Raw genomic sequence first — 24,479 nt, 5'->3', positions numbered from 1 at the left:
AGCCTATCCCAGCTGCACTCGGGCGCAAGGTAGGGTACACCCTGGCCAAGTCGCCACCTCATCGCAGGGCCAACACAGATAGAACACATTGACACTCACATTCACACACTAGGCTGTATGTAAACATGGTGCCGCTGAAGTGGCAGATGGTTGCAGCAGCTATAGCAGCTATGTGCTCATTTATGTCCCCCTTTGTGTTTTCCTATTGTTATCATGTGTTTTACCTTTTGATTTAAACCATTTCAGGACTGCGCAACAGGGGTTGGCACTTTTGTGACTTTTGCGCTACTTTTAGTACATTTTGTGGACTTTGTGAGTCTGCACGGCAAGCACATAAATTGCCCATTGTGGGATAAATAAAAGTCTATCCTATCTTATCAGCATTGGTATGACCAATACTGCCCCTGTAACTACTTGGTATTGGATCGATACCCAAATTTGTAGCATCGCCCAAAATTAATGTAAAGTATCCAAACAACAGAAGAATAAGTGCTTGTTACATTTTAACAGAAGTGTAGATATAAACACGTTACAACAGAAAGTAACCAGATATTAACAGTAAATTAGCAAAAAGATCAATAAAACTTTTGACAAAATATTACAACCATAAATGACGCAATATGTTATTGCATACGCCCGCAGCCAAATTAAGAGCCTTTGTAACCCATTTTGAAATGGTTGTATTATCATTTATATACCAAATATTATATCGTGATATATATTATTGTTCCCATTGGGTTGAGTTTTTTGTTGCCCTGGATGTTGTTTTGGCTTGTGCAGCCTTTTGAGACATCTGTGATTAAGGGTTGTATAAGTAAACTTGATTGACTGATTGATTGATTGATGTCGTTATTGCAGGGGGCTGCAATATATATCACAATATGGATTATTAGGCAATAGGCCATATCGCCCAGTCCTACTAATGCTCAGCTCTACTCTGCTAGGTAGCTTTTCCACAGAATACTGCAGAAACCGAGCCACATTGAATGCATCCGTTGGAATGGGACACAATAAAGATTATGAGGGTCTCCTATGGCTACTGGATATGGTAAAAGATACATTTGATTCAAGAGGAAATTGTGGGCAGTTAGAAAATGGAACGCTGCGGCAAAGTGGAGATTGTGGAACAATATGGTGAGCTAATGTGAGCCTTTCTCATTATAATTGTCATTTTCTATCCGCATAAAATCATGTAACATTGACGCGCTTAGACCAGATACTAGAAATAGTCCTGTTATTTTGGGTAAGCCTTGTCTGTACTTACTGCAACTAACTTCAAACCTTTTTAGCACTTTATGTCTGTCCTACGACAAACTGGGTGTCCCTTGTTTCACTAGTTTTGGAGGGCTGCCAAAAGCTGGTTCTGCTAGCCTTGCCTGCGTCAGTGTTCAGACCTGGTCTATCTGATCCTGCTGTCCTCGATATACGGTCTCAGGATCCGACGGGGGCCTCAGCCGAAACTCGGAATCACAGAAATTGCTGTCTCCGTCTACATTGTGAAGACTCTCCCACACGATCTTCTCTTCAGTCAGGAAACCTTGATCTGTAACCAGCAGGTACAGCTGACCCTGGATATGAACACACACAAACTCATCTTATCACACGCTTGACTGTGGATTTATGTTTTTACACAAATGGGCTTTCAGAGTCACAATGACGTTGATGTGTGTGATAGTGAAGAGTTGAAAACGGTACACACAAGTCACTTCCCCTCCTGCAGATAACAGCAAGAGTCTGCTCCAGCGGCACTGATAAGACCAAGCAACTGCAGGCGGAAGCTGTTAATGAGATCCAAATCTCACCAGAACTCCAATCTAATAAGCAGTAATAGCACGGCTTTTGATCAGCCTCACAGCAGTGCTGTGCAGTGAACGCACCATTAGGGTTGCTACTACTTGATCACGTCTTTAAAGTACCAGTAGAGAGGAAAAACAAATTGACTTTATATGCTTAATTGTGTTTCATTCTATCCATTAAACCATATCCAATAGTATTTACAATCCGCAAAGTATGTAAAAACACTGTTTAAACATCACAAAATTCCACAATTTCAGTCAGCATACCTTCGGCTATTTTCGGAGATTGACGTCACTGGAGTAACGCTTCTGCACTCTGACCATGTTATCAGATCAGTCATACTGGAACAATGCAAAATTAGAGAGAGATGTTCTGTTTATCATTCACAATTGTTATATAAGACATGAACACATGTTTTTCTTTTTTTACACATTCTAAGTCATAAATAAATAAATATGTAAAAAGTCAGCTAACAACTTAGTCAATGGGAGCTCTCTATTTTGCCCACAAAACACTCTAAACAACCATTTAAAACCTGCCAACAGTACCCTTTACACATATTATGACCTGAATATTGATTAATATAACCAAATATTAGCAATGTTTTTATTATAAGCGCTAACGCAGACAAACTATTTTTTAGCAGCGCAATTATTCAGACAACTAAGTGGCCCTCTGCTGCATTTACTGTGAGCTGGCACCGATGTCCTGCTGCTGCCGCATCATTGCATCTCGGCTCGTCAAAGTTATTCTAGATTATAAATCAGGCCTCCTATCTGGTTATTAGGAGGATTTAGCCATACATCGAGAAGTTGTTCATCTGTGACAATCAATGTATACCCGGAGATGGAGAGAAACACACAACCGAAGACAGTGTCTTGTTAACTCTCGGTAAAGATTAATTCTTCATCTAAACGGGAAGATATGGACATCCTATCCTATTGTTTAGCACTTAGAAATACTGCTACATGATGCTTAATTCCGTTTAGCAGAACTTCTAGAACTTGTAGCTCACCCTCCTTATATTCAGGATCAAAAATATAAGGTTCTGGATTATAATTTGTCCCAAAATCTGCATGATTTGCATTGTTGTTGGTGATGGAAGGATCTTTGGTTCCTACCTCTACGTCACGTGATCACATGACTGGCTTCCTCATTATCTCCGAAAAGGAATTTCTGTAAAATTGATACTATTTTGATCATATCTATTTATTTACAAACTTTATAAGTCATAAATAAGTTATTTATGATAACAGCTTTAATATAGAGGCAACTTGTTTTTCCATTCTACTGGTACCGGTACTTTAAATTGTTCCCTGAATTTAAAGGTCCCCTAATATCTGAGAGGCACCATTTTTTTAAATATTATACACAAAACCTTCATTCCTCATGACCATACGGTGGAACCTCCATTTAGTAACTTAGTTGGTTGGAGAAAAGGGTTTGTAAATAGAAAAATTGTATATTAAAGCAAGTTTCTCCATAAGAAAACATGTAAACATGAATAATGGGTCACTACAAAAAGTATGTATTTTAGAAAACAATTGTATACTTTGAACACAGTATAAAGCACCATACAGTACTGTATATTGAACAAATATAACAAGGGGGGAATTGACTTTACATTAAGTAAACATTTAATCATTTTATATTTAATAACAAAGTCAAAACAACAACAACAAGCCAAACTGTCCTCTTTCTATGCAGCCGCCCTGCCGACGAGCACACACACATTATCACTATCCCTGTGGTGCACTCACAGTTTGAAATTGCAAAACTCCCTAACTTTAGCAGGCAGGTCGCTACAATGATTAGGAGTACAAAATATAATTCCCTTTCTCTTGTTGTTTAATCTTCTTGACGTGCAGAGGAAGGGAAAGGGAGCGGGAGGGGGAAGGCAGTGTCGACAAAGCTGTGGATACTCCCTGAATGTTTAAAACCGCACATCGTTTGTCCACTGCTTTCTTTGGACACACACTGAGCTAGCAAAACTCGAAAATTTTTGTAAAAAGGCTACATTTAAAAAAAAAAAAAAAAAAAAAAAAAAAATGCACACAAAGTAGGACAGTAGATAACAGCAGGACTGTGCCCACTGCATGAGCATTGAGCAAGTGAGCATTGCATGTGCTGCCAGGCACAAAATGGCTGCCCTGCAGGCACACAATGTTCGTACACAGGTCTGTGGTCTGTAAATTGAAAAGTTTGTACAAAGAGGGGATCGTAAATCGAGATTCCTCTGTAATACCGCCTCTGACCCGCGCCTCTGTAGATGATCCCGCCCAAAATATACACCCACCAATTCATTGAGGACAGCTTTGTAAAGAAAGCAGGTTTCTCTACACGTCTTCAAATAAAGCCTGACGCTCTGCCAACTGGCACCCAGTCAGCTATAAACATATATGTGTGTATGATTATATGTTATACCTTATATTTAATCATGGTGCTGAAGTGGTTATTCCTGAAGAAGACGCATAGCTCGCCCTCCTGCACGGTGGATGTGAGCTCACACAAGCCGTGGTACGTCAGCTGAGTGGCTGTGCTGCTCAAGAACTGCTCTGCCACAATACCTGCAACACACACATGCAGAATCATAAATGGTAATTGCCGGAATATAAATATGCCTGCCTGCAACCTGTTTCAACATCCTTTATTGCCATACAATACATTTATGAGTACATTTTGTAAGGCTCGCTTTTGACTGACATTGTCAAAGAGGTATTCGTTTAAAAATATATTTATTACCCCTGCTAAGAAAGTTATGTTTTCACTGACATTTGGTCATTTGGTTGCAGGATTATGCAAAAGCTATAACTATCACAGTTCCACAACTCCTTTGAGGGTGTGCGCATAGATCAAGGAAGAATGTGGAGTCTGGATATATCCTCACTTTTCCAGTAAACGATGCATGAATCTTGATTTAAAAATATGGTATATACAAGATATGAGTATCTATGAGGGTGTGGATTGTTGTGTGAATCCAAGTGAGGAACCAATTTTGATGCGGATTTTAAAAATGACACCACTTTTGCTAACAGTTTTCAGTGAATCACACGTAAATCTTCAGAACAAAATCAGGCCTACGCATTATTACATGGGTATCAATGTGGATGTAGATTTAGGTGTGAATACAATTTAGAAACCAATTTTGATGTGGATTATGAAAATTGTACCACTTTTTCTAACAGTTTCCTGCAAATCTCACAGGAACAAAACTACACATTTTGATGTGGACTCTGGAAATTGTACACCACAATGTTCAGGCTTGTGTATGAATCTAACTGTGGAAATTGTACCACTTTGGCTATCAGTGTCCATTGAATCGCACATAAAATTTTGGAAACAAAATCACGCCTTTGCAATACATGGGTATCAATGTCAATGTAGAATTTGGGGTGGACACTGGAAATTGTACCGCCTTTTCTAAAAACTTTCAGTGATTAATGTATGAATATTGACTGTGGAATTTGTATCACTACTTTTGTCAACAATTTCCAGTGACTCACACATTAATTTTGTGAATGATGCATGAATCTTGTGTAGAAAAAATCAGACGTATATGTAATATATACCAGTAGGTATAAATGAGGATATGGATTTTAGTGTGAATCTAAATTACGAACCGATTTTGATGTGAACTCTGGATATTTTTCTACTTTTTCTAGCAGTTTACAGCAAATAGTGTGTGAATCTTGCCAAGAAAATTTAATTGGTGTGACTCCAAGTTAGAAAGCAATTTTGATGAGCATTCTAGTGAATCGCACAAGAATCTTGTGAACAAAATTACACCTTTGCAAAATATGGGTATCATTGCAGATGTGGATTTTGGTGTGAATCCAATTCAGGAACCCATTTTGTTGTCGACGCTGGAAATTGTACCCCTTATTCCAATAGTTTCCAGTGAATGATGCATGAGTCATGTTTACAAAATCAGGCCTATACACAATATATAGGCATCAATGAGGATATGGATTTTAGAGTAAATTCAAGCTAGGAACCAATTTTGATGTGGACTCTGTATATTTCTACATTTTCTAACACTTCACAGTGACTAATGCGTGAATCTTGACAAAAAATTACGATGTGGATTTTGGTGTTAACTTTGTTTTTCCAAGCATTGGAAGGAAGAAAGCGAGTGTGAAGGACAGTGCAGAGAAGAAGAAATTCATATCAGATATTCATTGAATTAAAGAAAGAAAGTATCAAAAAATGACAGTGTGTGTTGCCAACTTGGTCAAGCAATCTGACATTTTTCCATGAAAATATGTAAAACGTGCTGATGGTGTGTATGACGGTGAAGCAGCTGGAAAGAGACACCGTAAAAGTCCACTCCCCAAGGTAGATGCTATACTTGATTATATTCCCTCAAAACTACTGTAGTTGTAAGTAGTGCATTATATTGTATTGTGTTTATACACTATTTCTTATCAAAAAGTGTATTTTTCTTTTTAAGAGGCATGTTACATGTTAAAATTGTGCAGTTTTGAGGGGGAAAGCACCAATTAAATACATTTCAATGGGAGATGTTGATTTGAGATACAAGTGTTTTGAGTTAAGAGCTCAGTCACAGAACCAATTAAGCTTGTAAGTTGAGGTACTACTATATAGGTATTTATGAGGATGTATGGATTTTGGCGTTGATCCAGTTGATCTGCAATTTGTTGGCTATCATTCAAGCAGTGGTTGTAGGACATGGTGTACTTCGAGGCCCTGTTTACACTGCACACCATATCTTTTGGCCCTCAAGTGACACAGATCTGATTTTTTTGCTAGTCTAAATGCTCCAAAATGCTTCAAATGTAATCTTTTGGCATCAGATTCAGGCCACATCAGTCTTGAATCCGATTGGAATCTGATCTTTTCAAATGCGACTGCAGTCTAAACGCAGTGTGGCCTCAATGTGATTTTTTTCGTCAGCTTCGGGCGAGGTACGTCACTCGTGTGCGCCGGAAAGACGCAAAAACCAGCGGAAATTGATATTTCATCAAAACATTCTGTTTCGGTTTTTATTTAAGATGACCAAATTTTTGTTGTATCACTTGTCAATAGTGCGCAAATAATAGGCTATATGTATTATATGCATTAGAGGTGGGGGAAATAATATATTTTTAGATGCATCGCAATTCGGACATGGACAATTATAAAATAGATTAGTAAACGTCAATAATCGATAATTGATATATTTATTGTAAATAAAGTCATGCAGACAGTTCTAAAAATTTGGCTGACTGCAGCGAGCCACCTCACTGAGAGATCCAATCAGCTCTTTTGTTTTAGGGCACTTATGTTACAGTTTTGCACACATTTTCATTAATTTAATACATGTGGGAATTAATTTAGCTGTTTGTTATTACAAATGCACTGTTTTTTAAAGTTGCAAGTGATAATTGCAAAAATGAAATATAAAACTGCATTAATATACATAAATTAAAGATGCAACAATAATCGATTGTAATCGAATCGTTGCTCCTGAATCGTAATCGTAATCGAATCGTGAGGTGCCCTAAGATTCCCACCTCTAATATGAATATATATTTGGATTACGAAGAAATAGCCATTGTTGAAAGACCGGAAATGACGCTGCGGCGCATTTGCTTACATGTGACTCTGTGAGTTGAAAAATAAAGCTCACCTAGATCCACGCTTATGTCTGTGTCTCCTCGACTTAACAGTCATAAAAATATTAGAACCCTCCCAAATATATTACACTATATACAAACCCCGTTTCCATATGAGTTGGGAAATTGTGTTAGATGTAAATATAAACGGAATACAATGATTTGCAAATCCTTTTCAACCCATATTCAATTGAATGCACTACAAAGACAAGATATTTAATGTTCAAACTCATAAACTTTATTTTTTTTTTGCAAATAATAATTAACTTAGAATTTCATGGCTGCAAAATGTGCCAAAGTAGTTGGGAAAAGGGCATGTTCACCACTGTGTTACATGGCCTTTCCTTTTAACAACACTCAGTAAACGTTTGGGAACTGAGGAGACACATTTTTTAAGCTTCTCAGGTGGAATTCTTTCCCATTCTTGCTTGATGTACAGCTTAAGTTGTTCAACAGTCCGGGGGTCTCCGTTGTGGTATTTTAGGCTTCATAATGCGCCACACATTTTCAATGGCAGACAGGTCTGAACTACAGGCAGGCCAGTCTAGTACCTGCACTCTTTTACTATGAAGCCACGTTGATGTAACACGTGGCTTGGCATTGTCTTGCTGAAATAAGCAGGGGCGTCCATGGTAACGTTGCTTGGATGGCAACATATGTTGCTCCAAAACCTGTATGTACCTTTCAGCATTGATGGCACCTTCACAGATGTGTAAGTTACCCATGTCTTGGGCACTAATACACCCCCATACCATCACAGATGCTGGCTTTTCAATTTTGCGCCTATAACAATCCGGATGGTTCTTTTCCTCTTTGGTCCAGAGGACACGATGTCCACAGTTTCCAAAAACAATTTGAAGTGTGGACTCGTCAGACCACAGAACACTTTTCCACTTTGTATCAGTCCATATTAGATGAGCTCAGGCCCAGCGAAGCCGACGGCGTTTCTGGGTGTTGTTGATAAACGGTTTTCGCCTTGCATAGGAGAGTTTTAACTTGCACTTACAGATGTAGCGACCAACTGTAGTTACTGACAGTTACTGAGCCCATGTGGTGATATCCTTTACACACTGATGTCGTTTGTTGATGCAGTACAGCCTGAGAGATCGAAGGTCACGGGCTTAGCTGCTTACGTGCAGTGATTTCTACGGATTCTCTGAACCCTTTGATGATATTACGGACCGTAGATGGTGAAATCCCTAAATTCCTTGCAATAGCTGGTTGAGAAAGGTTTTTCTTAAACTGTTCAACAATTTGCTCACGCATATGTTGACAAAGTGGTGACCCTCGCCCCATCCTTGTTTGTGAATGACTGAGCATTTCATGGAATCTACTTTTATACCCAATCATGGCACCCACCTGTTCCCAATTTGCCTGTTCACTTGTGTGATGTTCCAAATAAGTGTTTGATGAGCATTCCTCAACTTTATCAGTATTTATTGCCACCTTTCCCAACTTCTTTGTCAGGTGTTGCTGGCATCAAATTCTAAAGTTAATGATTATTTGCAAAAAAAAATCAGTTTGAACATCAAATATGTTGTCTTTGTAGCATATTCAACTGAATATGGGTTGAAAATGATTTGCAAATCATCGTATTCCGCTTATATTTACATCTAACACAATTTCCCAACTCATATGGAAACGGGGTTTGTACATCCATTCATACATTATATTACTTTCATTTACTTACCATGTAAAAACCCCCACTAATTTTTAAGGTGTTGCGACTTTTATTTTATTTTGTAGTAGTAGCGACTTCCACCCGGTCAACTTCCTGTTTTCACTTTATTGAAGTGCGCATGCAAGTGACGTTGAGGCAACACTGGGGCCACATTGGGGCCTGTGCACATTTACAAAGGATTATGATAAAAATCACATTTTACTTGCAGCGTAAACAGTCAGCTGGAAAAAAATCGGGTCTCAAAAAAATCTGATTTGGGCCACTTCGGCCTGCAGTGTAAACGTGGTCAAAATCATAACCATGTCAATCAAAACTGAGCATTACTGTTTTTGATGAAGTGCTGATGAAGTACTGTTCATGTACTGTTCATTGTGCAGGACTACCTGATGAAACGTTTGGCTCAGGAAACCCAGCATTGAATAGGCAAATATTTAGTGTCCAAGTTTGGCGGTGAGGAAAGTGTGAGTTGTGTAAGTAGGTCACATGCATGTCCTGTTTTTATTTGAACTTGGATGGCGGCTTTGTGTCAAGTGTTTTGGCACTAGTAAGTTTAGTAGAAGCATCTCATGCTTTGATGCCACCAAATAGACCAATGTTATAGACCTCTCTCTGTCCTGCCTCTGCAACTTGTGTGGCAATAAGGGAACAATGCAAACTGGAGTCAGCAAAATCTGCTCATGTAAATGGCAGGAAATGGAGGCGTATTCATCAATGAAACAAAGCTGACCGTACAAAAATATGAAAGATGTTGCATTCAGGCAGTCTGCAATTGAACACAAGTGGGGGAGAGGCACAAGGAGAGCGACAAAAAAAAAGTACTGACCTTCGCCTGCCAGCTCACTGTTGTCTGACTGTTTACAGGATATTATCTTCTCCACCAGCTGGTTGTAGCTGCAGTTGCCCACTGCCTTGACATTGTCATGCATCTGCGAATAAAGATACAAGCTGTGAGAAAGAAGTGACGGAAGGCTGCACGAAGCTGGGACACGGTCCTGTAGCCGTGGAATGTTTACATATAAAAAGTCACGGATTGTAGCATTATGGACATGTTCTGTATTTGCATTACAGTTAAAGAATGGTGAACTCTAACTTCAAGTCGTCCAAAGTGAAGAGGCAAGATCAACTCACCTGGGGGTCCACCAGCCAGCCGTGGAAGAGAGGGATGTCCAAGAGATCGAACACAATGCATTCTGGGGTGTACTCAAAGACCCGCACCCCGGTGAACTTGACGTTGACATCCAGGCCCGTCTGGAGCTTGTGCAACACTGCCATGGCGTCGCTCATGTTCTAAGAAACAAAAAGGAAAGAACTAAGAATAATGCTGTAAAAGGATACAGTGCTTTAAATGTGGGGTTAAATAAAAACAAATAATAAACAAACAAACAAATTAACAAAAGTGATGCGACATTATATTTTATACCACAGGTGCCAAACTCTGTTTGACCTCGTCCTCCAGTGATGATGGTAATTGATACTGACACTTAAGATACTAAGAAAATCAGTTTATTTGTTGTAATGATTGTTACGAGCTTAGAGGAGTGGCTTCACACTGTAGTTGTGACCCCAAGATGCAGAGATAGCGTGCAGGTGTTTAAAAAAACAAGTAGACAGGGAATGCTGTGCACATTTTAGAACAGCAAAACTATAAAAATGATCCAGCCCTGCCCTCTCGATTTGGGATTGCCAGCAGGCGAGTATTCAAATTGCTAACAGGGGACAATTTCTCAAGTAAAGTAGGCTGTGACCCGATCAAGTCAGAGCTGAAGATCCCTGGCCAGATGAAGCCATCAGGACCACATCGTCTGCAGAAAGCAGAGACCTAATCCTGCAGCCACCAAACCAGATCCCCTCAACGCCCTGACTGCGCCTGGAAATTATGTCCATAAATAAATGATAAATGGGTTATACTTGTATAGCGCTTTTCTACCTTCAAGGTACTCAAAGCGCTTTGACAGTATTTCCACATTCATCCATTCACACACACATTCACACGCTGATGGCGGGAGCTGCCATGCAAGGCGCTAACCAGCAGCCATCAGGAGCAAGGGTGAAGTGTCTTGCCCAAGGACACAACGGACGTGACTAGGATGGTAGAAGGTGGGGATTGAACCCCAGTAACCAGCAACCCTCCGATTGCTGGCACGGCCACTCTACCAACTTCGCCACGCCGTCCCCACATAAAAGTTCTGAAAAGAACCGGAATCCAACCCTCACTGGAAACGGGTCTGACTTATCGCCGACAATGCGGACCAAGCTCTGACACTGATCATACAGTGAGCGGACCGCCACAATCTGAGTGTTGCCGAGCAAACAAGCTGTGCTGCTCCCACATAAAAAAAAAAAAAAGAATGTTAATATATAGGAAAATACGGAAAGGGCCCCGCGACCCCAAAAGGGACAAGCGGTAGAAAATGGATGGATGGACGGGAGGGGGCAACTGGAAAAAAGCAAAAAGGAGGATTGACAGGTGAGCCTCAGCAGAATGATACAATCATGTTACAAAAGTGGCCATTACCTCATTTGATCTGTAATGTTATATAGTGTGTAATGTACCGTATTTTTTGGACTATAAGGCGCACTTAAAATCCTTAAATTTTCTCAAAACTCGACAGTGCGCCTTATAACCCGGTCCGCCTACTGTACGGAATAATTTTGGTTGAGCTTATCGACCTCGAAGCTATTTTATTTGGTACATGGACCTGGGGATACGTTGATTGTCAACACTAAATTAGCCCTAGTGTGTGAATGTGATTGTGAATGTTGTCTGTAAACCAGTGTGGGTGGCACTGGGAGCTGGTAGGTAAAGTGCCTTTACCAAGGACACAACGGCAGTAACTGGGATGGCGGAAGCAGGGATCAAACTTGGAACCCTCAAGTTGTTGGCACGGCCGCTGTACCAACCACACCCCGCTAGTCAAACGATTATTGCTTATGATCTGCTGTATATGATGCAAGATGTCGTGTAAACATGACATTCAGTAAAAAAAAGTACTGTTAGGTTTATTTAGCTGCAATTATTTACCTAAAGGAATACAAGACAAAAAATTAACATTCCTGGCGGTCTTTCAATTAAAATTTTACTAAGCGACTCGCCGACAATAACATATTTTTGACAATGAATAATTATAATTGACATAGTCGATTATGTAGACTCACCTATACGATATCTATCCATCCATCCATCTTCTTCCGCTAATCCGAGGTCGGGTCGCGGGGGCAGCAGCCTAAGCAGGGAAGCCCAGACTTCCCTCTCCCCAGCCACTTTGTCCAGCTCTTCCCGGGGGATCCCGAGGTGTTCACAGGCCAGGCGGGAGACATAGTCTTCCCAACGTGTCCTGGGTCTTCCCCGTGGCCTCCTACCGGTCGGACATGCCCTAAACACCTCCCTAGGGAGGCGTTCGAGTGGTATCCTGACCAGATGTCCGAACCACCTGAACTGGCTCCTCTCGATGTGGAGGAGCAGCGGCTTTACTTTGAGCTCCTCCCGAATGTCAGAGCTTCTCACCCTATCTCTAAGGGAGAGCCCAGCAACCCGGCGGAGGAAACTCATTTCGGCCGCTTGTACCCGTGATCTTGTCCTTTCGGTCATAACCCAAAGCACATGACCATAGGTGAGGATGGGAACGTAGATCGACCGGTAAATTGAGAGCTTTGCCTTCCGGCTCAGCTCATTCTGCACCACAACAGATCGATACAGCGTCCGCATTACTGAAGACGCCGCACCGATCCGCCTGTCGATCTCACGATCCACTCTTCCCTCACTCGTGAACAAGACTCTGAGGTACGTGAATCCCTCCACTTGGGGCAGGGTCTCCTTCCCGACCCTGCAAAAAGCAGAGACCTAATCCTGCAGCCACCAAACCGGATCCCCTCAACGCCCTGACTGCGCCTAGAAATTCTGTCCATAAAAGTTATGAACAGAATCAGTGACAAAGGGCAGCCTTGGCGGAGTCCAACCCTCACTGGAAACGTGTCCAACTTACTGTCGGCAATGCGGACCAAGCTCTGACACTGATCGTACAGGGAGCGGACTGCCACAATCAGACAGTCCGATACCCCATACTCTCTTAGCACTCCCCACAGGACTTCCCGAGGGACACGGTCGAATGCCTTCTCCAAGTCCACAAAACACATGTAGACTGGTTGGGCAAACTCCCATGCACCCTGAAGGACCCTGCCAAGAGAATAGAGCTGGTCCACAGTTCCATGACCAGGACGAAAACCGCACTGTTCCTCCTGAATCCGAGGTTCGACTATCCGGCATAGCCTCCTCTCCAGTACACCTGAATAGACCTTACCGGGAAGGCTGAAGAGTGTGATCCCATGACAATTGAAACACACCCTCCGGTTCCCCTTCTTAAAGAGAGGAACCACCACCCCGGTCTGCCAATCCAGAGGTACCGCCCCCTATACGATATGTGTTTATATATTGTATTAGATGTAATTTCATTGTGCAGGTGTACCTAATAAAGAGTTAGGTCAGTATGAGGTTAAAAGACCCGAAAGAGTTTCACATGAGTATGAACTTAAAGGAATAAAGAAAAAAAAAAATTGTCTTCTGAGCAGAACATAAATTCAGCATAGGATGGCCATTAATCTCGACTAGTGACATGTGATTACTTAGCATCTTTTAGGTATTACAGTATGTCTCACACAGCTATAAAGGCTGACATACGTTATAGGAAACGTAATATATCGCAACGTAGCGATATTATTCATCACCTCACAGTTGAGACAGGCATCACGATTGGAGAGCGTCATCATGCTTTGACGCTTGAGGAAGTGTTGTTGAGGTGTAAAGCTTTCAGCGTGACCCCACTGGAGAGCGTGCAGATTAGGACGCTTGCAAGCATCATGGATGGCGGGATTATCTGAGCCTGCATAATGGACCACATCTGCCTCATCCAACAGCAGATGATATGATTAGCGCCACATCACTCGCACTTATCTCAGCTCTTGATGGATCCCTTCTCTAGTATAAGAGGTCATTAGCGTACAATTTGCTCCGACTGAATGAAAGCGGGAGGATGACAGTGATTGGTCAACAAAAGGAGATATAGCATATTTGTACAAGATTGAGTTTTGCACATGGAAAAGCAGCTAGGCTAAATCGCTGTGACCATACAGTGTAATACAGTCATTATCAGATACTTAAAATAGAATAAATAATTCATGTTGTATTGATTTTAATTACACAATTTATCTGTATTAAGAATGGTATTGCTGTCTTGACAGTTGACACAAATATAAATAGATCCTGACTATATCAAAAAATATATATTGGGAAAACTATGTTGTTTTACACAAAATCAAAAATCAAATAGTAGTGAAATAGCAGTTGGTATATTGCAATGAAAATGGACATTCTGTGTTGTTGGAAAACTTTCCCAATCTCAATCTTCCCAGGTCCCTGGTGTGTGTGAGTGACGAGTAGAAAAGCTCTGACTTCCGGAGGAGTCTTTTGGCACCAACTGTTAGTGAGCTTTAAAGTTCCAGATCAAGAAAATATTGATAGACCATTAAGAATTTTTGGTCAATTGCATGGAATCGATTGTTGATTATTCGTGTCCTGGAATATAGCTGATTCCTCAAGAGCAATGATTCTCAAACTGTGGTATGCGTACGAGCGCCATGTAGTGGTCCGCCAAAGAATCACTTCATTAAATACTATAATGACGTGACTCGAGCCGTTATCAAGGGTTTATCAGCTTTCAATGGAAGTGCTTACAATCAGACTACTGCAGGCCGTAGTCGATGCCAAAAAAAAAACAAATAACACACAAACAGAACCGTCTTACGCCGCCATTTCTATCACTCAACAAGCGTGGGAGCCAACGTTCCCTCTAAGGTGCGCCCCTGCACAATTGCGCACTGTTCACTCGTCCTCTGCGCACAACAAATCTATGCCACGCACAAAATAAAATCCAATCTGAACTCTAAACAAAATAAATACATAACTAATTGTTCTGTAGGATTTTGCAATGCAACTCTGTGAGTGACAGCTGACAACAAGCGGCCCTAATAGATAAAACAATGATCATCAACACTGTTCAATTAGTGTAACATCTGTCGAGATGCTTTAAAAAGGACAGGAATTCAATCGATCACTTTATTGAGCAAAGCTGTTTATATTCGGCCGTAACCAAACCAAAGCTGGTCATTTTCTGCAGTACAAACCAGGCCAAAACTAACTCTTTGTCATCTGTCATATCAACTGCAGCCACTCTCTCTCTCTCACCTGCACCAACACACACGCTCATGGCTCTTAGCCACAGATGCGTTAATGGCCACAAAAAAGTCGGACAACTCCAACACCACACAAAGTGTAAATGCCACGTAGTTACACTACGACTCCTAAATCAGATGTGTTCTTATTCTACTGTCATTTACAAAACCCAATACCAGTGAAGTTGGCAAGTTGGGTAAATCGTAAATAAAAACAGAATACAATGATTTGCTAATCCTTTTCAACCTATATTCAGTTGAATAGACTGCAAAGACAAGATACTTAAAACTGGAAAACTTTGTTATTTTTTGCAAATATTAGCTCATTTGGAATTTGATGCCTGCAACATGTTTAAAAAAAGCTGGCATAAGTGGCAAAAAAGACTGAGAAAGTTGAGGAATTCTCATCAAACACTTATTTGGAACATCCCACAGGTGAACAGGCTAATTGGGAACAGGTGGGTGCCATGATTGGGTATAAAAGCATTTTCCTTGAAATGCTCAGTCATTTGCAAACAAGGATGGGGCGGGAGTCACCACTTTGTGAAAAAATGCATAAGCAAATTGTCGTACAGTTTAAGAACAACATTTCTCAACGAGCTATTGCAAGGAATTTAGGGATTTCACCATCTACGGTTTGTAATATCATCAAAAGGCTCAGAGAATCTGGAGAAATCACTGCACGTAAGCAGCTAAGCCTGTGACCTTCGATCCCTCAGGCGTTACTGTAACAAAAACCGTCATCAGTGTGTAAAGGATATCACCACATGGGCACAGGAACACTTCAGAAAACCACTGTCAGTAACTACAGTTCGTCACTACATCAATCAATCAATCAATCAATCAATCAATGTTTATTTATATAGCCCTAAATCACAAGTGTCTCAAAGGGCTGTACAAGCCACAACGACATCCTCGGTACAGAGCCCACATACGGGCAAGGAAAAACTCACCCCAGTGGGACGTCGGTGAATGACTATGAAAAACCTTGGAGAGGACCGCATATGTGGGTAACCCCCCCCCCTCTAGGGGAGACCGAAAGCAATGGATGTCGAGTGGGTCTGACATAACATTGTGAAAGTCCAGTCCACAGTGGATCCAACACATCAGCGAGAGTCCAGTCCACAGCGGGGCCAACAGGAAACCATCCCGAGCGGAGACGGGTCAGCAGCGCAGAGATGTCCCCAACCGATGCACAGGCTAGTGGTCCACCCGGGGTCCCGACTCTGGACAGCCAGCACTTCATCCATGGCCACCGGACCTATGCAACTCCCCCTCGCAAGGGACAGGGGAGAAGAGGAGAGAAGAAAAGAAACGGCAGATCAACTGGTCTAAAAAAAGGGAGGTCTATTTAAAAGCTAGATTATACAAATGAGTTTTAAGATGGGACTTAAATGCTTCTACTGAGGTAGCATCTCTAACTGTTACCGGGAGGGCATTCCAGAGTACTGGAGCCCGAATAGAAAACGCTCTATAGCCCGCAGACTTTTTTTTGGCTCTGGGAATCACTAATAAGCCGGAGTTCTTTGAACGCAGATTTCTTGCCGGGACGTATGGTACAATACAATCAGCGAGATAGGCTGGAGCTAAACCGTGTAGTATTTTATACGTAAGTAGTAAAACCTTAAAGTCGCATCTTAGGTGCACAGGAAGCCAGTGCAAGTGAGCCAGTATAGGCGTATTATGATCAAACTTTCTTGTTTTTGTCAAAAGTCTAGCAGCCGCATTTTGTACCATCTGTAATCTTTTAATGCTAGACATAGGGAGACCCGAAAATAATACGTTACAGTAATCGAGACGAGATGTAACGAACACATGGATAATGATCTCAGCGTCGCTAGTGGACAAGATGGAACGAATTTTAGCGATATTACGGAGATGAAAGAAGGCCGTTTTAGTAACACTCTTAATGTGTGACTCAAACGAGAGAGTTGGGTCGAAGATAATACCCAGATTCTTTACCGAGTCGCCTTGCAGGGCCAAGAACCGAACCCTGGGGAACTCCGCACGTTACCTTGACATAGTCCGAGGTCACATTGTTATGGGAGACGCACTGCATCCTGTCAGTAAGATAAGAGTTAAACCAAGACAAGGCTATGTCTGACATACCAATACGTGTTTTGATACGCTCTAATAAAATATTATGATCGACGGTATCGAAAGCGGCGCTAAGATCAAGAAGCAGCAACATAGATGACGCATCAGAATCCATCGTTAGCAATAGATCATTAGTCATTTTTGCGAGGGCTGTCTCCGTAGAGTGATTTGCCCTGAAACCGGATTGAAAAGGTTCACAGAGATTGTTAGTCACTAAGTGTTCATTTAGCTGCTGTGCAACAATTTTTTTTCGAGAATTTTGGAAATAAACGGAAGGTGGGAGACCGGTCGGTAGTTTACCATGAGGTCAGGATCGAGGTTAGGTCTTTTGAGCAGAGGATGAATAACCGCTTTTTTGAATGCTAGGGGAACAGTGCCGGAGGAAAGTGATAAGTTTATAATATTTAACACTGATGGACCTAATAATACAAACAGTTCCTTGATAAGTTTCCCAGGAAGTGGGTCAAGTAAACATGTTGTTTGTTTTATCCCACTTACACGCTGTAATAATTCCTCTAATGTTATTTCATCAAAAATAGAGAGACTATTTTGGAGGGCAGTGTCCGTCGTATATACAGTCGTATTTGTGTTAATAGAACCCAGTTGTAGCTGGGATGCGTTGTCTTTAATCTCCTTTCTAATGAGTTCAATTTTCTTATTAAAGAAATTCATAAAATCATCTGCCGAGTGGGTGGAGCTACTGGGAGGAGTCCCTTGTTGGGTTAGCGATGCTACTGTACTAAACAGAAATTTAGGATCGTTTTTGTTGAGGCGGTAAGTGCAAGTTAAAACTCTACTATGCAAAGCCAAACACAACACCCAGAAACACCGCCGAGTTCGCTGGGCCAGAGCTCATCTAAAATGGACTGATGCAAAGTGGAAAAGTGTTCTATGGTCTGACGAGTCCACCTTTCAAATTGTTTGTGGAAACTGTGGGCGTCGTATCCTCCGGAACAAAGAGGGAAAGAACCATCCGGATTGTTATAGGCACAAAGTTCAAAAGCCAGCATCTGTGATGGTATGGGGGTGTATTAGTGCCCAAGACATGGGTAACTTACACATCTGTGAAGGCACCATTAATGCTGAAAGTTACATACAGGTTTTGGAGCAACATATGTTGCCATCCAAGCAATGTTATCATGGACGCCCCTGCTTATTTCAGCAAGACAATGCCAAGCCACGTGTTACAACAGTGTGGCTTCGTCGTAAAAGAGTGCGGGTACTAGACTGGCCTGCCTGTAGTCCAGACCTGTCTCCCATTGAAAATGTGTGGCGCATTATGAAGCGTAAAATACCACAACGAGACCCCGGACTGTTGAACAACTTAAGCCAGACCTGGGCATTCGGCGGCCCGCGGGCCACATCCGGCCCTTTGTGCGTCCCTGTCCGGCCCGCGTGAGGCCAATCATAAATTACAAAATACATTTAAAAAAGTATCTATGTCGAGTGTGCAATACAACGGTGCTGCTTTTGTTTTGAAAGGCGTTATTTGTATTACTTCCGTGTGGACATATGCTTGTGCGCGATTGTGAGTGAATGTGAACAGCGGGAGGTTAGACGTGCGTGTGGAAGTAACGAGATAAGTTGAGCTGTGTTAGTATAGGTTGCTCAATAAAAGTTTAAAAAGAGCGTCAGACTTGGTGTGCACTTCTTCTGGACGCTACAATTGGTGTCAGACGTAAAACTTTGCGCATACTGCCGCTGCTTGTGTGAGCATACTGCGCTGCTTGTGTGCTCAGCCTGCTACGTTATCGGGAGGTACATGCCACGATGTTTCCTGGCGACTTTGTCAAGATTGAACGGGAGGGGAAGGACATTGAGTGGGGACTTAAGGTGCCGGCAGCGACTGCAGATGTATGTGTGAATTCCGGACGTGAGGAGCTCGTCGCAAAGAGAGAGAGAGGGAGGAAGGAGAGAGGCAGCGTCGACAGGTGCAGCGCGCGCTGCTTGGCATGGGGGAATTCTGCCCTCAATGAAGACTCCCAGGTTTGATGGCAAGGTGAACTGGGAGGCATTTCATCCCACTTCTGACACCAATTGTAGCGTCCAGAAGAAGTCCACACCAAGTCTGACGCTCTTTTTAAACTTTTATTGAGCAACCTATACTAACACAGCTCAACTTATCTCGTTCCTTCCACACGCACGTCTATCCTCACTCCTCATTTCCGCAACAACAACGCTTCCTCCTTCTTCGCCAATCACCTTACAGGCGTGCTATGTTCACAACATGGGAATTCTGAATATCACTCACTCAAGAACACAACATCAACTTCAGCAGGTCGTTACAATAATTTGAATTGCCACTACACGACGAAGCACGAGGAAAAATACCGGAATCTGTCTGATGAAGCGCACGCAAGGGAGGCTGATGCGTTGATGGTAAAACTGCAAACCCAACAAGGACTTTTTGCCAAATTTCACACCCCCAGAGATGCAGCAATCAGGACAAGTTTCGTCATTTCTTAAAAAATCGCCAGAAAAAGTAAGGCGTTTTCTGACGGAGAGTTTATTAAGGAGAGCTTATTGGACTCTGTTGCGCTGATATGCCCAGAGAAGAGGGGCGCATTTGAGAACGTGTCACTCTCCCGACGCACTATAACGAGGCGGGTTGAGACCATCGCTGGAAACTTGGAGCTTCAGCTGAAGAACAGAACGGCCGACTTTGACTGTTTTTCGCTAGCTTTGGATGAGAGCTGCGATGTACGTTACACCGAAATAGTTTGAGAATCAATGCTCTAAAGCAGGGGTGTCAAACTCAAATACAGAGTGGGCCAAAATTTAAAACTGAACAAAGCCGCGGGCCAAGGTTGAACAAATTAACCTTTTAATAGGGAACCAAACAAGTTTTGCATTGAATATTGAACAAGCAAGGCTTATATAACTTTATAGTGACATGCAAAAACGAGTTTCAAATAATAATAATAATAATAATTAAAAAATATCAATGGCATATCAAGTACAATTTAAATAAAAATTGAATGCCTCTTTTCTATTTGCAGCCTTCTGAGGTAAATATCAACATTAACTTTTTCCACAGGCTAATAAACTTGAAAATAAAATAACAATGAATAAACCAACCATTCAGGACTTCAAACTGCTCAGTTTGCAACACACTGATCTAATCTGATGTGCCCAAGCCAGATACCTGGCATCTTTTCTTGGATGCTAGTTCATTAAAGGCCTACTGAAACCCACTACTACCGACCACGCAGTCTGATAGTTTATATATCAATGATGAAATCTTAACATTGCAACACATGCTAATACGGCCGGGTTAGATTAGTAAAGTGCAATTTTAAATTTCCCGCGAAATATTCTGCTGAAAACGTCTCGGTATGATGACGTTTGCGCGTGACGTCACGGATTGTGCGGACATATTGGGACACCATTGTGGCCAGCTATTAAGTCGTCTGTTTTCATCGCAAAATTCCACAGTATTCTGGACATCTGTGTTGGTGAATCTTTTGCAATTTGTTTAATGAACAATGAAGACTGCAAAAAAGAAAGCTGTAGGTGGGATCGGTGTATTAGCGGCTGGCTGCAGCAACACAACCAGGAGGACTTTGAATTGGATAGCAGACGCGCTACCGTGAGTACGCAGCTTTGGCTTCTAAACATTTGATCGCTTGCCCGTACGTGCGTGCCGCTATGTGCATGTCATGTACGTAACTTTGGGGAAATATATGTGCTGTATAAACTTTACGGAGGTGAACGGTACTTTGGGCTGTGGGATTGAGTGTGTTGTGCAGGTGTTTGATTTGTATTGGTGGGTTATATGGACGGGAGGGGGGATTAATATGCGGATTAATTTGTGGCATATTAAATATAAACCTGGTTGTGTTGTGGCTAATAGAGTATATATATGTCTTGTGTTTATTTACTGTTTTAGTCATTCCCCGCTGAATATCAGGTCCCACCCACCTCTCACAGCATCTTCCCTATCTGAATCGCTTCCGCTGCCCTCTAATCCTTCACTCTCACTTTCCTCATCCACAAATCTTTCATCCTCGCTCAAATTAATGGGGTAATCGTCGCTTTCTCGGTCCGAATCGCTCTCGCTGCTGCTGGCCATGAGTGTAAACAATGTGCAGATGCGAGGCGCTCCACAACTTGTGACGTCACGCTACTTCCGGTACAGGCAAGGCTTTTTTATCAGCGACCAAAAGTTGCGAAATTTATCGTCGATGTTCTCTACTAAATCCTTTCAGCAAAAATATGGCAATATCGCTAAATGATCAAGTATGACACATAGAATGGACCTGCTATCCCCGTTTAAATAAGAACATTTCATTTCAGTAGGCCTTTAATGTCGGGGCTCAAGCTTTGAGCTGAGGCAACCTTCATTATCGAACAAAGGTGTTCATCAGTCATTATATCTCGTAGTCCACCCGGACCACAGTCTTGGGGGCGTGCCTTTAAACGTCCTCTATGAGCTGTCATCACGTCCGCTTTTCATCCATTCTAGTGGTTAGAGTGTCCGCCCTGAGATCGGTAGGTTGGAGTTCAAATCCCAGCCGAGTCATACCAAAGACTATAAAAATGGGACCCATAACCTCCCTGCTTGGCACTCAACAACAAAGGGTTGGAGTTGGGGGTTAAATCACCAAAATGATTCCCGGGCGCGGCGCCGCTGCTGCCCACTGCTCCCCGAGGGGATGGGACAAATGCAGAGGACAAATTTCACCACATCTAGTGTGTGTGTGACAATCATTGGTACTTTAATCTTTAAAATTCTAATAGTGATGGGTTGATGAGGCGTCATGAAGCGTTTCGACACATTGCAAAACTGTATTGATACTGTGTCACTAAATACTGACATCTGCTGGACATTAAAAATCCCTACAGGCAACCTATGGACCGACTCAACTGACACTGATTTTATGACTTACTATATACAATAATATAAACCAAGTCATTGTATTTCATTTAGGATTATTTCATATCTTCATTGAAATAAAAATATATTTTTATCTTTTTTAGATACAGTCAATAAATAATGTGAACATGTATCATAACATGGAAATCTAAGAGAACGTGTTGTGAATGAGGATGCTTGTGGACTGGGAATTTTTTTTTTTTTTTTTTTACACATTTTTATTTAAAAAAAACAGTTTTTCCAACGTATTAAATTTGAGATGATTTCTCTTCTTAGTTATTATTTCTCCGGCTGTAGAAAAGACCCGCTCACAGGGCACAGAGGAGGCGTCAGTGCGACACAACTCGCGTATCTTTCTAAAAGCGGTACGCACACCGACACAGGGTTTTGCTGTATGAGCTCGACGCATGCGCTGATGCATCGGTGTTGCCAAACCCATCACTACATTCTAACAACGTGCCGGCCTAGTCACAAGATATGTGCAGCTTCTGTATGAACACACATGGGAATGCAACGCATACTTGATCAACAGCAATACAGGTTACACTGAGAGTGCCCGTATAAACAACTTTAACTCTGTTAGAAATATACGCCACACTGAATCCACACCAAACAAGAATGACAAACACATTTCGGGAGAACATCCGCACCGTAACACAACATAAACACAACAGAAGAAATACCCAGAACCCTTTGCAGCACTAACTCTTCCGGGACGCTACAAAATACACCCCCGCTGCCACCAAACCCCACCCCCCACCTTGTAGCGTCCCGGAAGAGTTAGTGCTGAAAAGGGTTCTGGGTATTTGTTCTGTTGTGTTTATGTTGTGTTACGGTACCGATGTTCTCCCGAAATTAAATGTGTTAGTCATTCTTGTTTGGTGTGGGTTCACAGTGTGGCGTATATTTTTAACAAAACTTAAAGTTGTTTATACTGCCACTCTCAGTGTAACTTGTATTGCTGTTGATCAAGTATGCATTGCATTCACCTTTATGTGCGTGCAAGAAGCCGCACATATTATGTGACTGGGCCAGCACACGTTGGACTGGATGAAATGCGGATGTGACGCTTTTCGGGAGGGGCACTGAAATCTGGGACTCTCCCGGGAGGGTTGGCAAGTATGAGAATCAGCGGTGAATGTGGTGTTACCGTGGCACCGCCGCTGAATATAATCGACGGGCCAGCTCTAGTGTTAATTTGATATCACCTCAAGGGCCAAGTGAAATTACACGGTGGGCCAAATTTGGCCCGCGGGCCAGAGTTTGACACCCATGCTCTAAAGGCTAGAGATGGGTATCAAAATCGGTACTTTTATAGGTAATTTCATGGCTACTACCAAGTACCAACTCACGTAATTCGTAGTGGACAGCCTATAAGTAACGTTGCAATTTTCCATTCCAACAAAGCCTGATAGAAAGAACTTGAAAGTAAAACTCCTCCAGTCAAGCCAGCTCGATGCTAATCCACATTAGATATGCCATATACTGTAAATGCTACAGATTAGCATTGCCAAATTTACATGGTGATTTCAAAACCTCTAAATTTGGCAATCAAAAATACAATGAAGATGCACGTTACAATTAAATAGCTAGTGTGTAATAAGTACAACACTTACAGTATGGCTGCAGCTATCGATTATTTTACTAATCTATCTATTAGGTTTTTTTTAATTAATTGAGTAAAGGGACAAAAACATACTTTATTGTCTCAATGCATATTGTAGGGAAAATAGTTAAAAATAAACAAACAATTTTACCATAACCTTCTTTTTTTGTCTAATAAATGCACTTTGTAAACATTGAAATTACACTTTTAACATGTGTGCACAAATAAAAAAATTTTTCTCAAAAACACCCCACTTTTTGCCGTCACACAGATCATAGCACCCACACACCACAGCTCTAGTGTGTGCTCTATTGCAGATGCCGTGTGGAAACTATGTCCGCATATTTTAAGTTCCGGGCACTCTTTATCAATTTTTTATTACCGGTAGTTACACTCATTAAATGATTAATCCAAGTAACAGAATATTAATCAAAGCTTTTTTTCTAATCAAATTAATAAAGTGTAAAGCAGGGGCTCTCAACCTTTTTTGACCAGGGGCCGACTGCATAGGGGCCCATGGCCCACTTAAATATTGCAATGGAATACATCCCTATACTTTATCAAAAAAGATTTGTTGAATGA

General features: G+C 41.7%; 1 protein-coding gene across 1 annotated transcript in view; it reads right to left on the bottom strand.

Moving 5' to 3' along the window:
* The window catches only part of mindy2 (MINDY lysine 48 deubiquitinase 2), a 60,315-nt gene that overhangs the window by 6,530 nt on the left and 29,306 nt on the right, over nucleotides 1-24,479 (bottom strand). The window contains exons 4-7 of the mRNA XM_062027832.1: nucleotides 10,222-10,380; nucleotides 9,917-10,019; nucleotides 4,222-4,364; nucleotides 1,395-1,568 (exon numbers count right to left, since the gene is read on the bottom strand). Coding sequence (XP_061883816.1) covers nucleotides 1,395-1,568; nucleotides 4,222-4,364; nucleotides 9,917-10,019; nucleotides 10,222-10,380 — 579 coding nt within the window. The remainder of the gene's footprint in view (nucleotides 1-1,394; nucleotides 1,569-4,221; nucleotides 4,365-9,916; nucleotides 10,020-10,221; nucleotides 10,381-24,479) is intronic.

The sequence above is a fragment of the Entelurus aequoreus genome, linkage group LG02 (assembly GCF_033978785.1).
Source record: "Entelurus aequoreus isolate RoL-2023_Sb linkage group LG02, RoL_Eaeq_v1.1, whole genome shotgun sequence".
In the NCBI taxonomy this organism is placed as follows: Eukaryota; Metazoa; Chordata; class Actinopteri; order Syngnathiformes; family Syngnathidae; genus Entelurus; species Entelurus aequoreus.
Note: the sequence above shows the minus strand (reverse complement) of the source record. Positions and strands in the feature narration are given on the sequence as shown.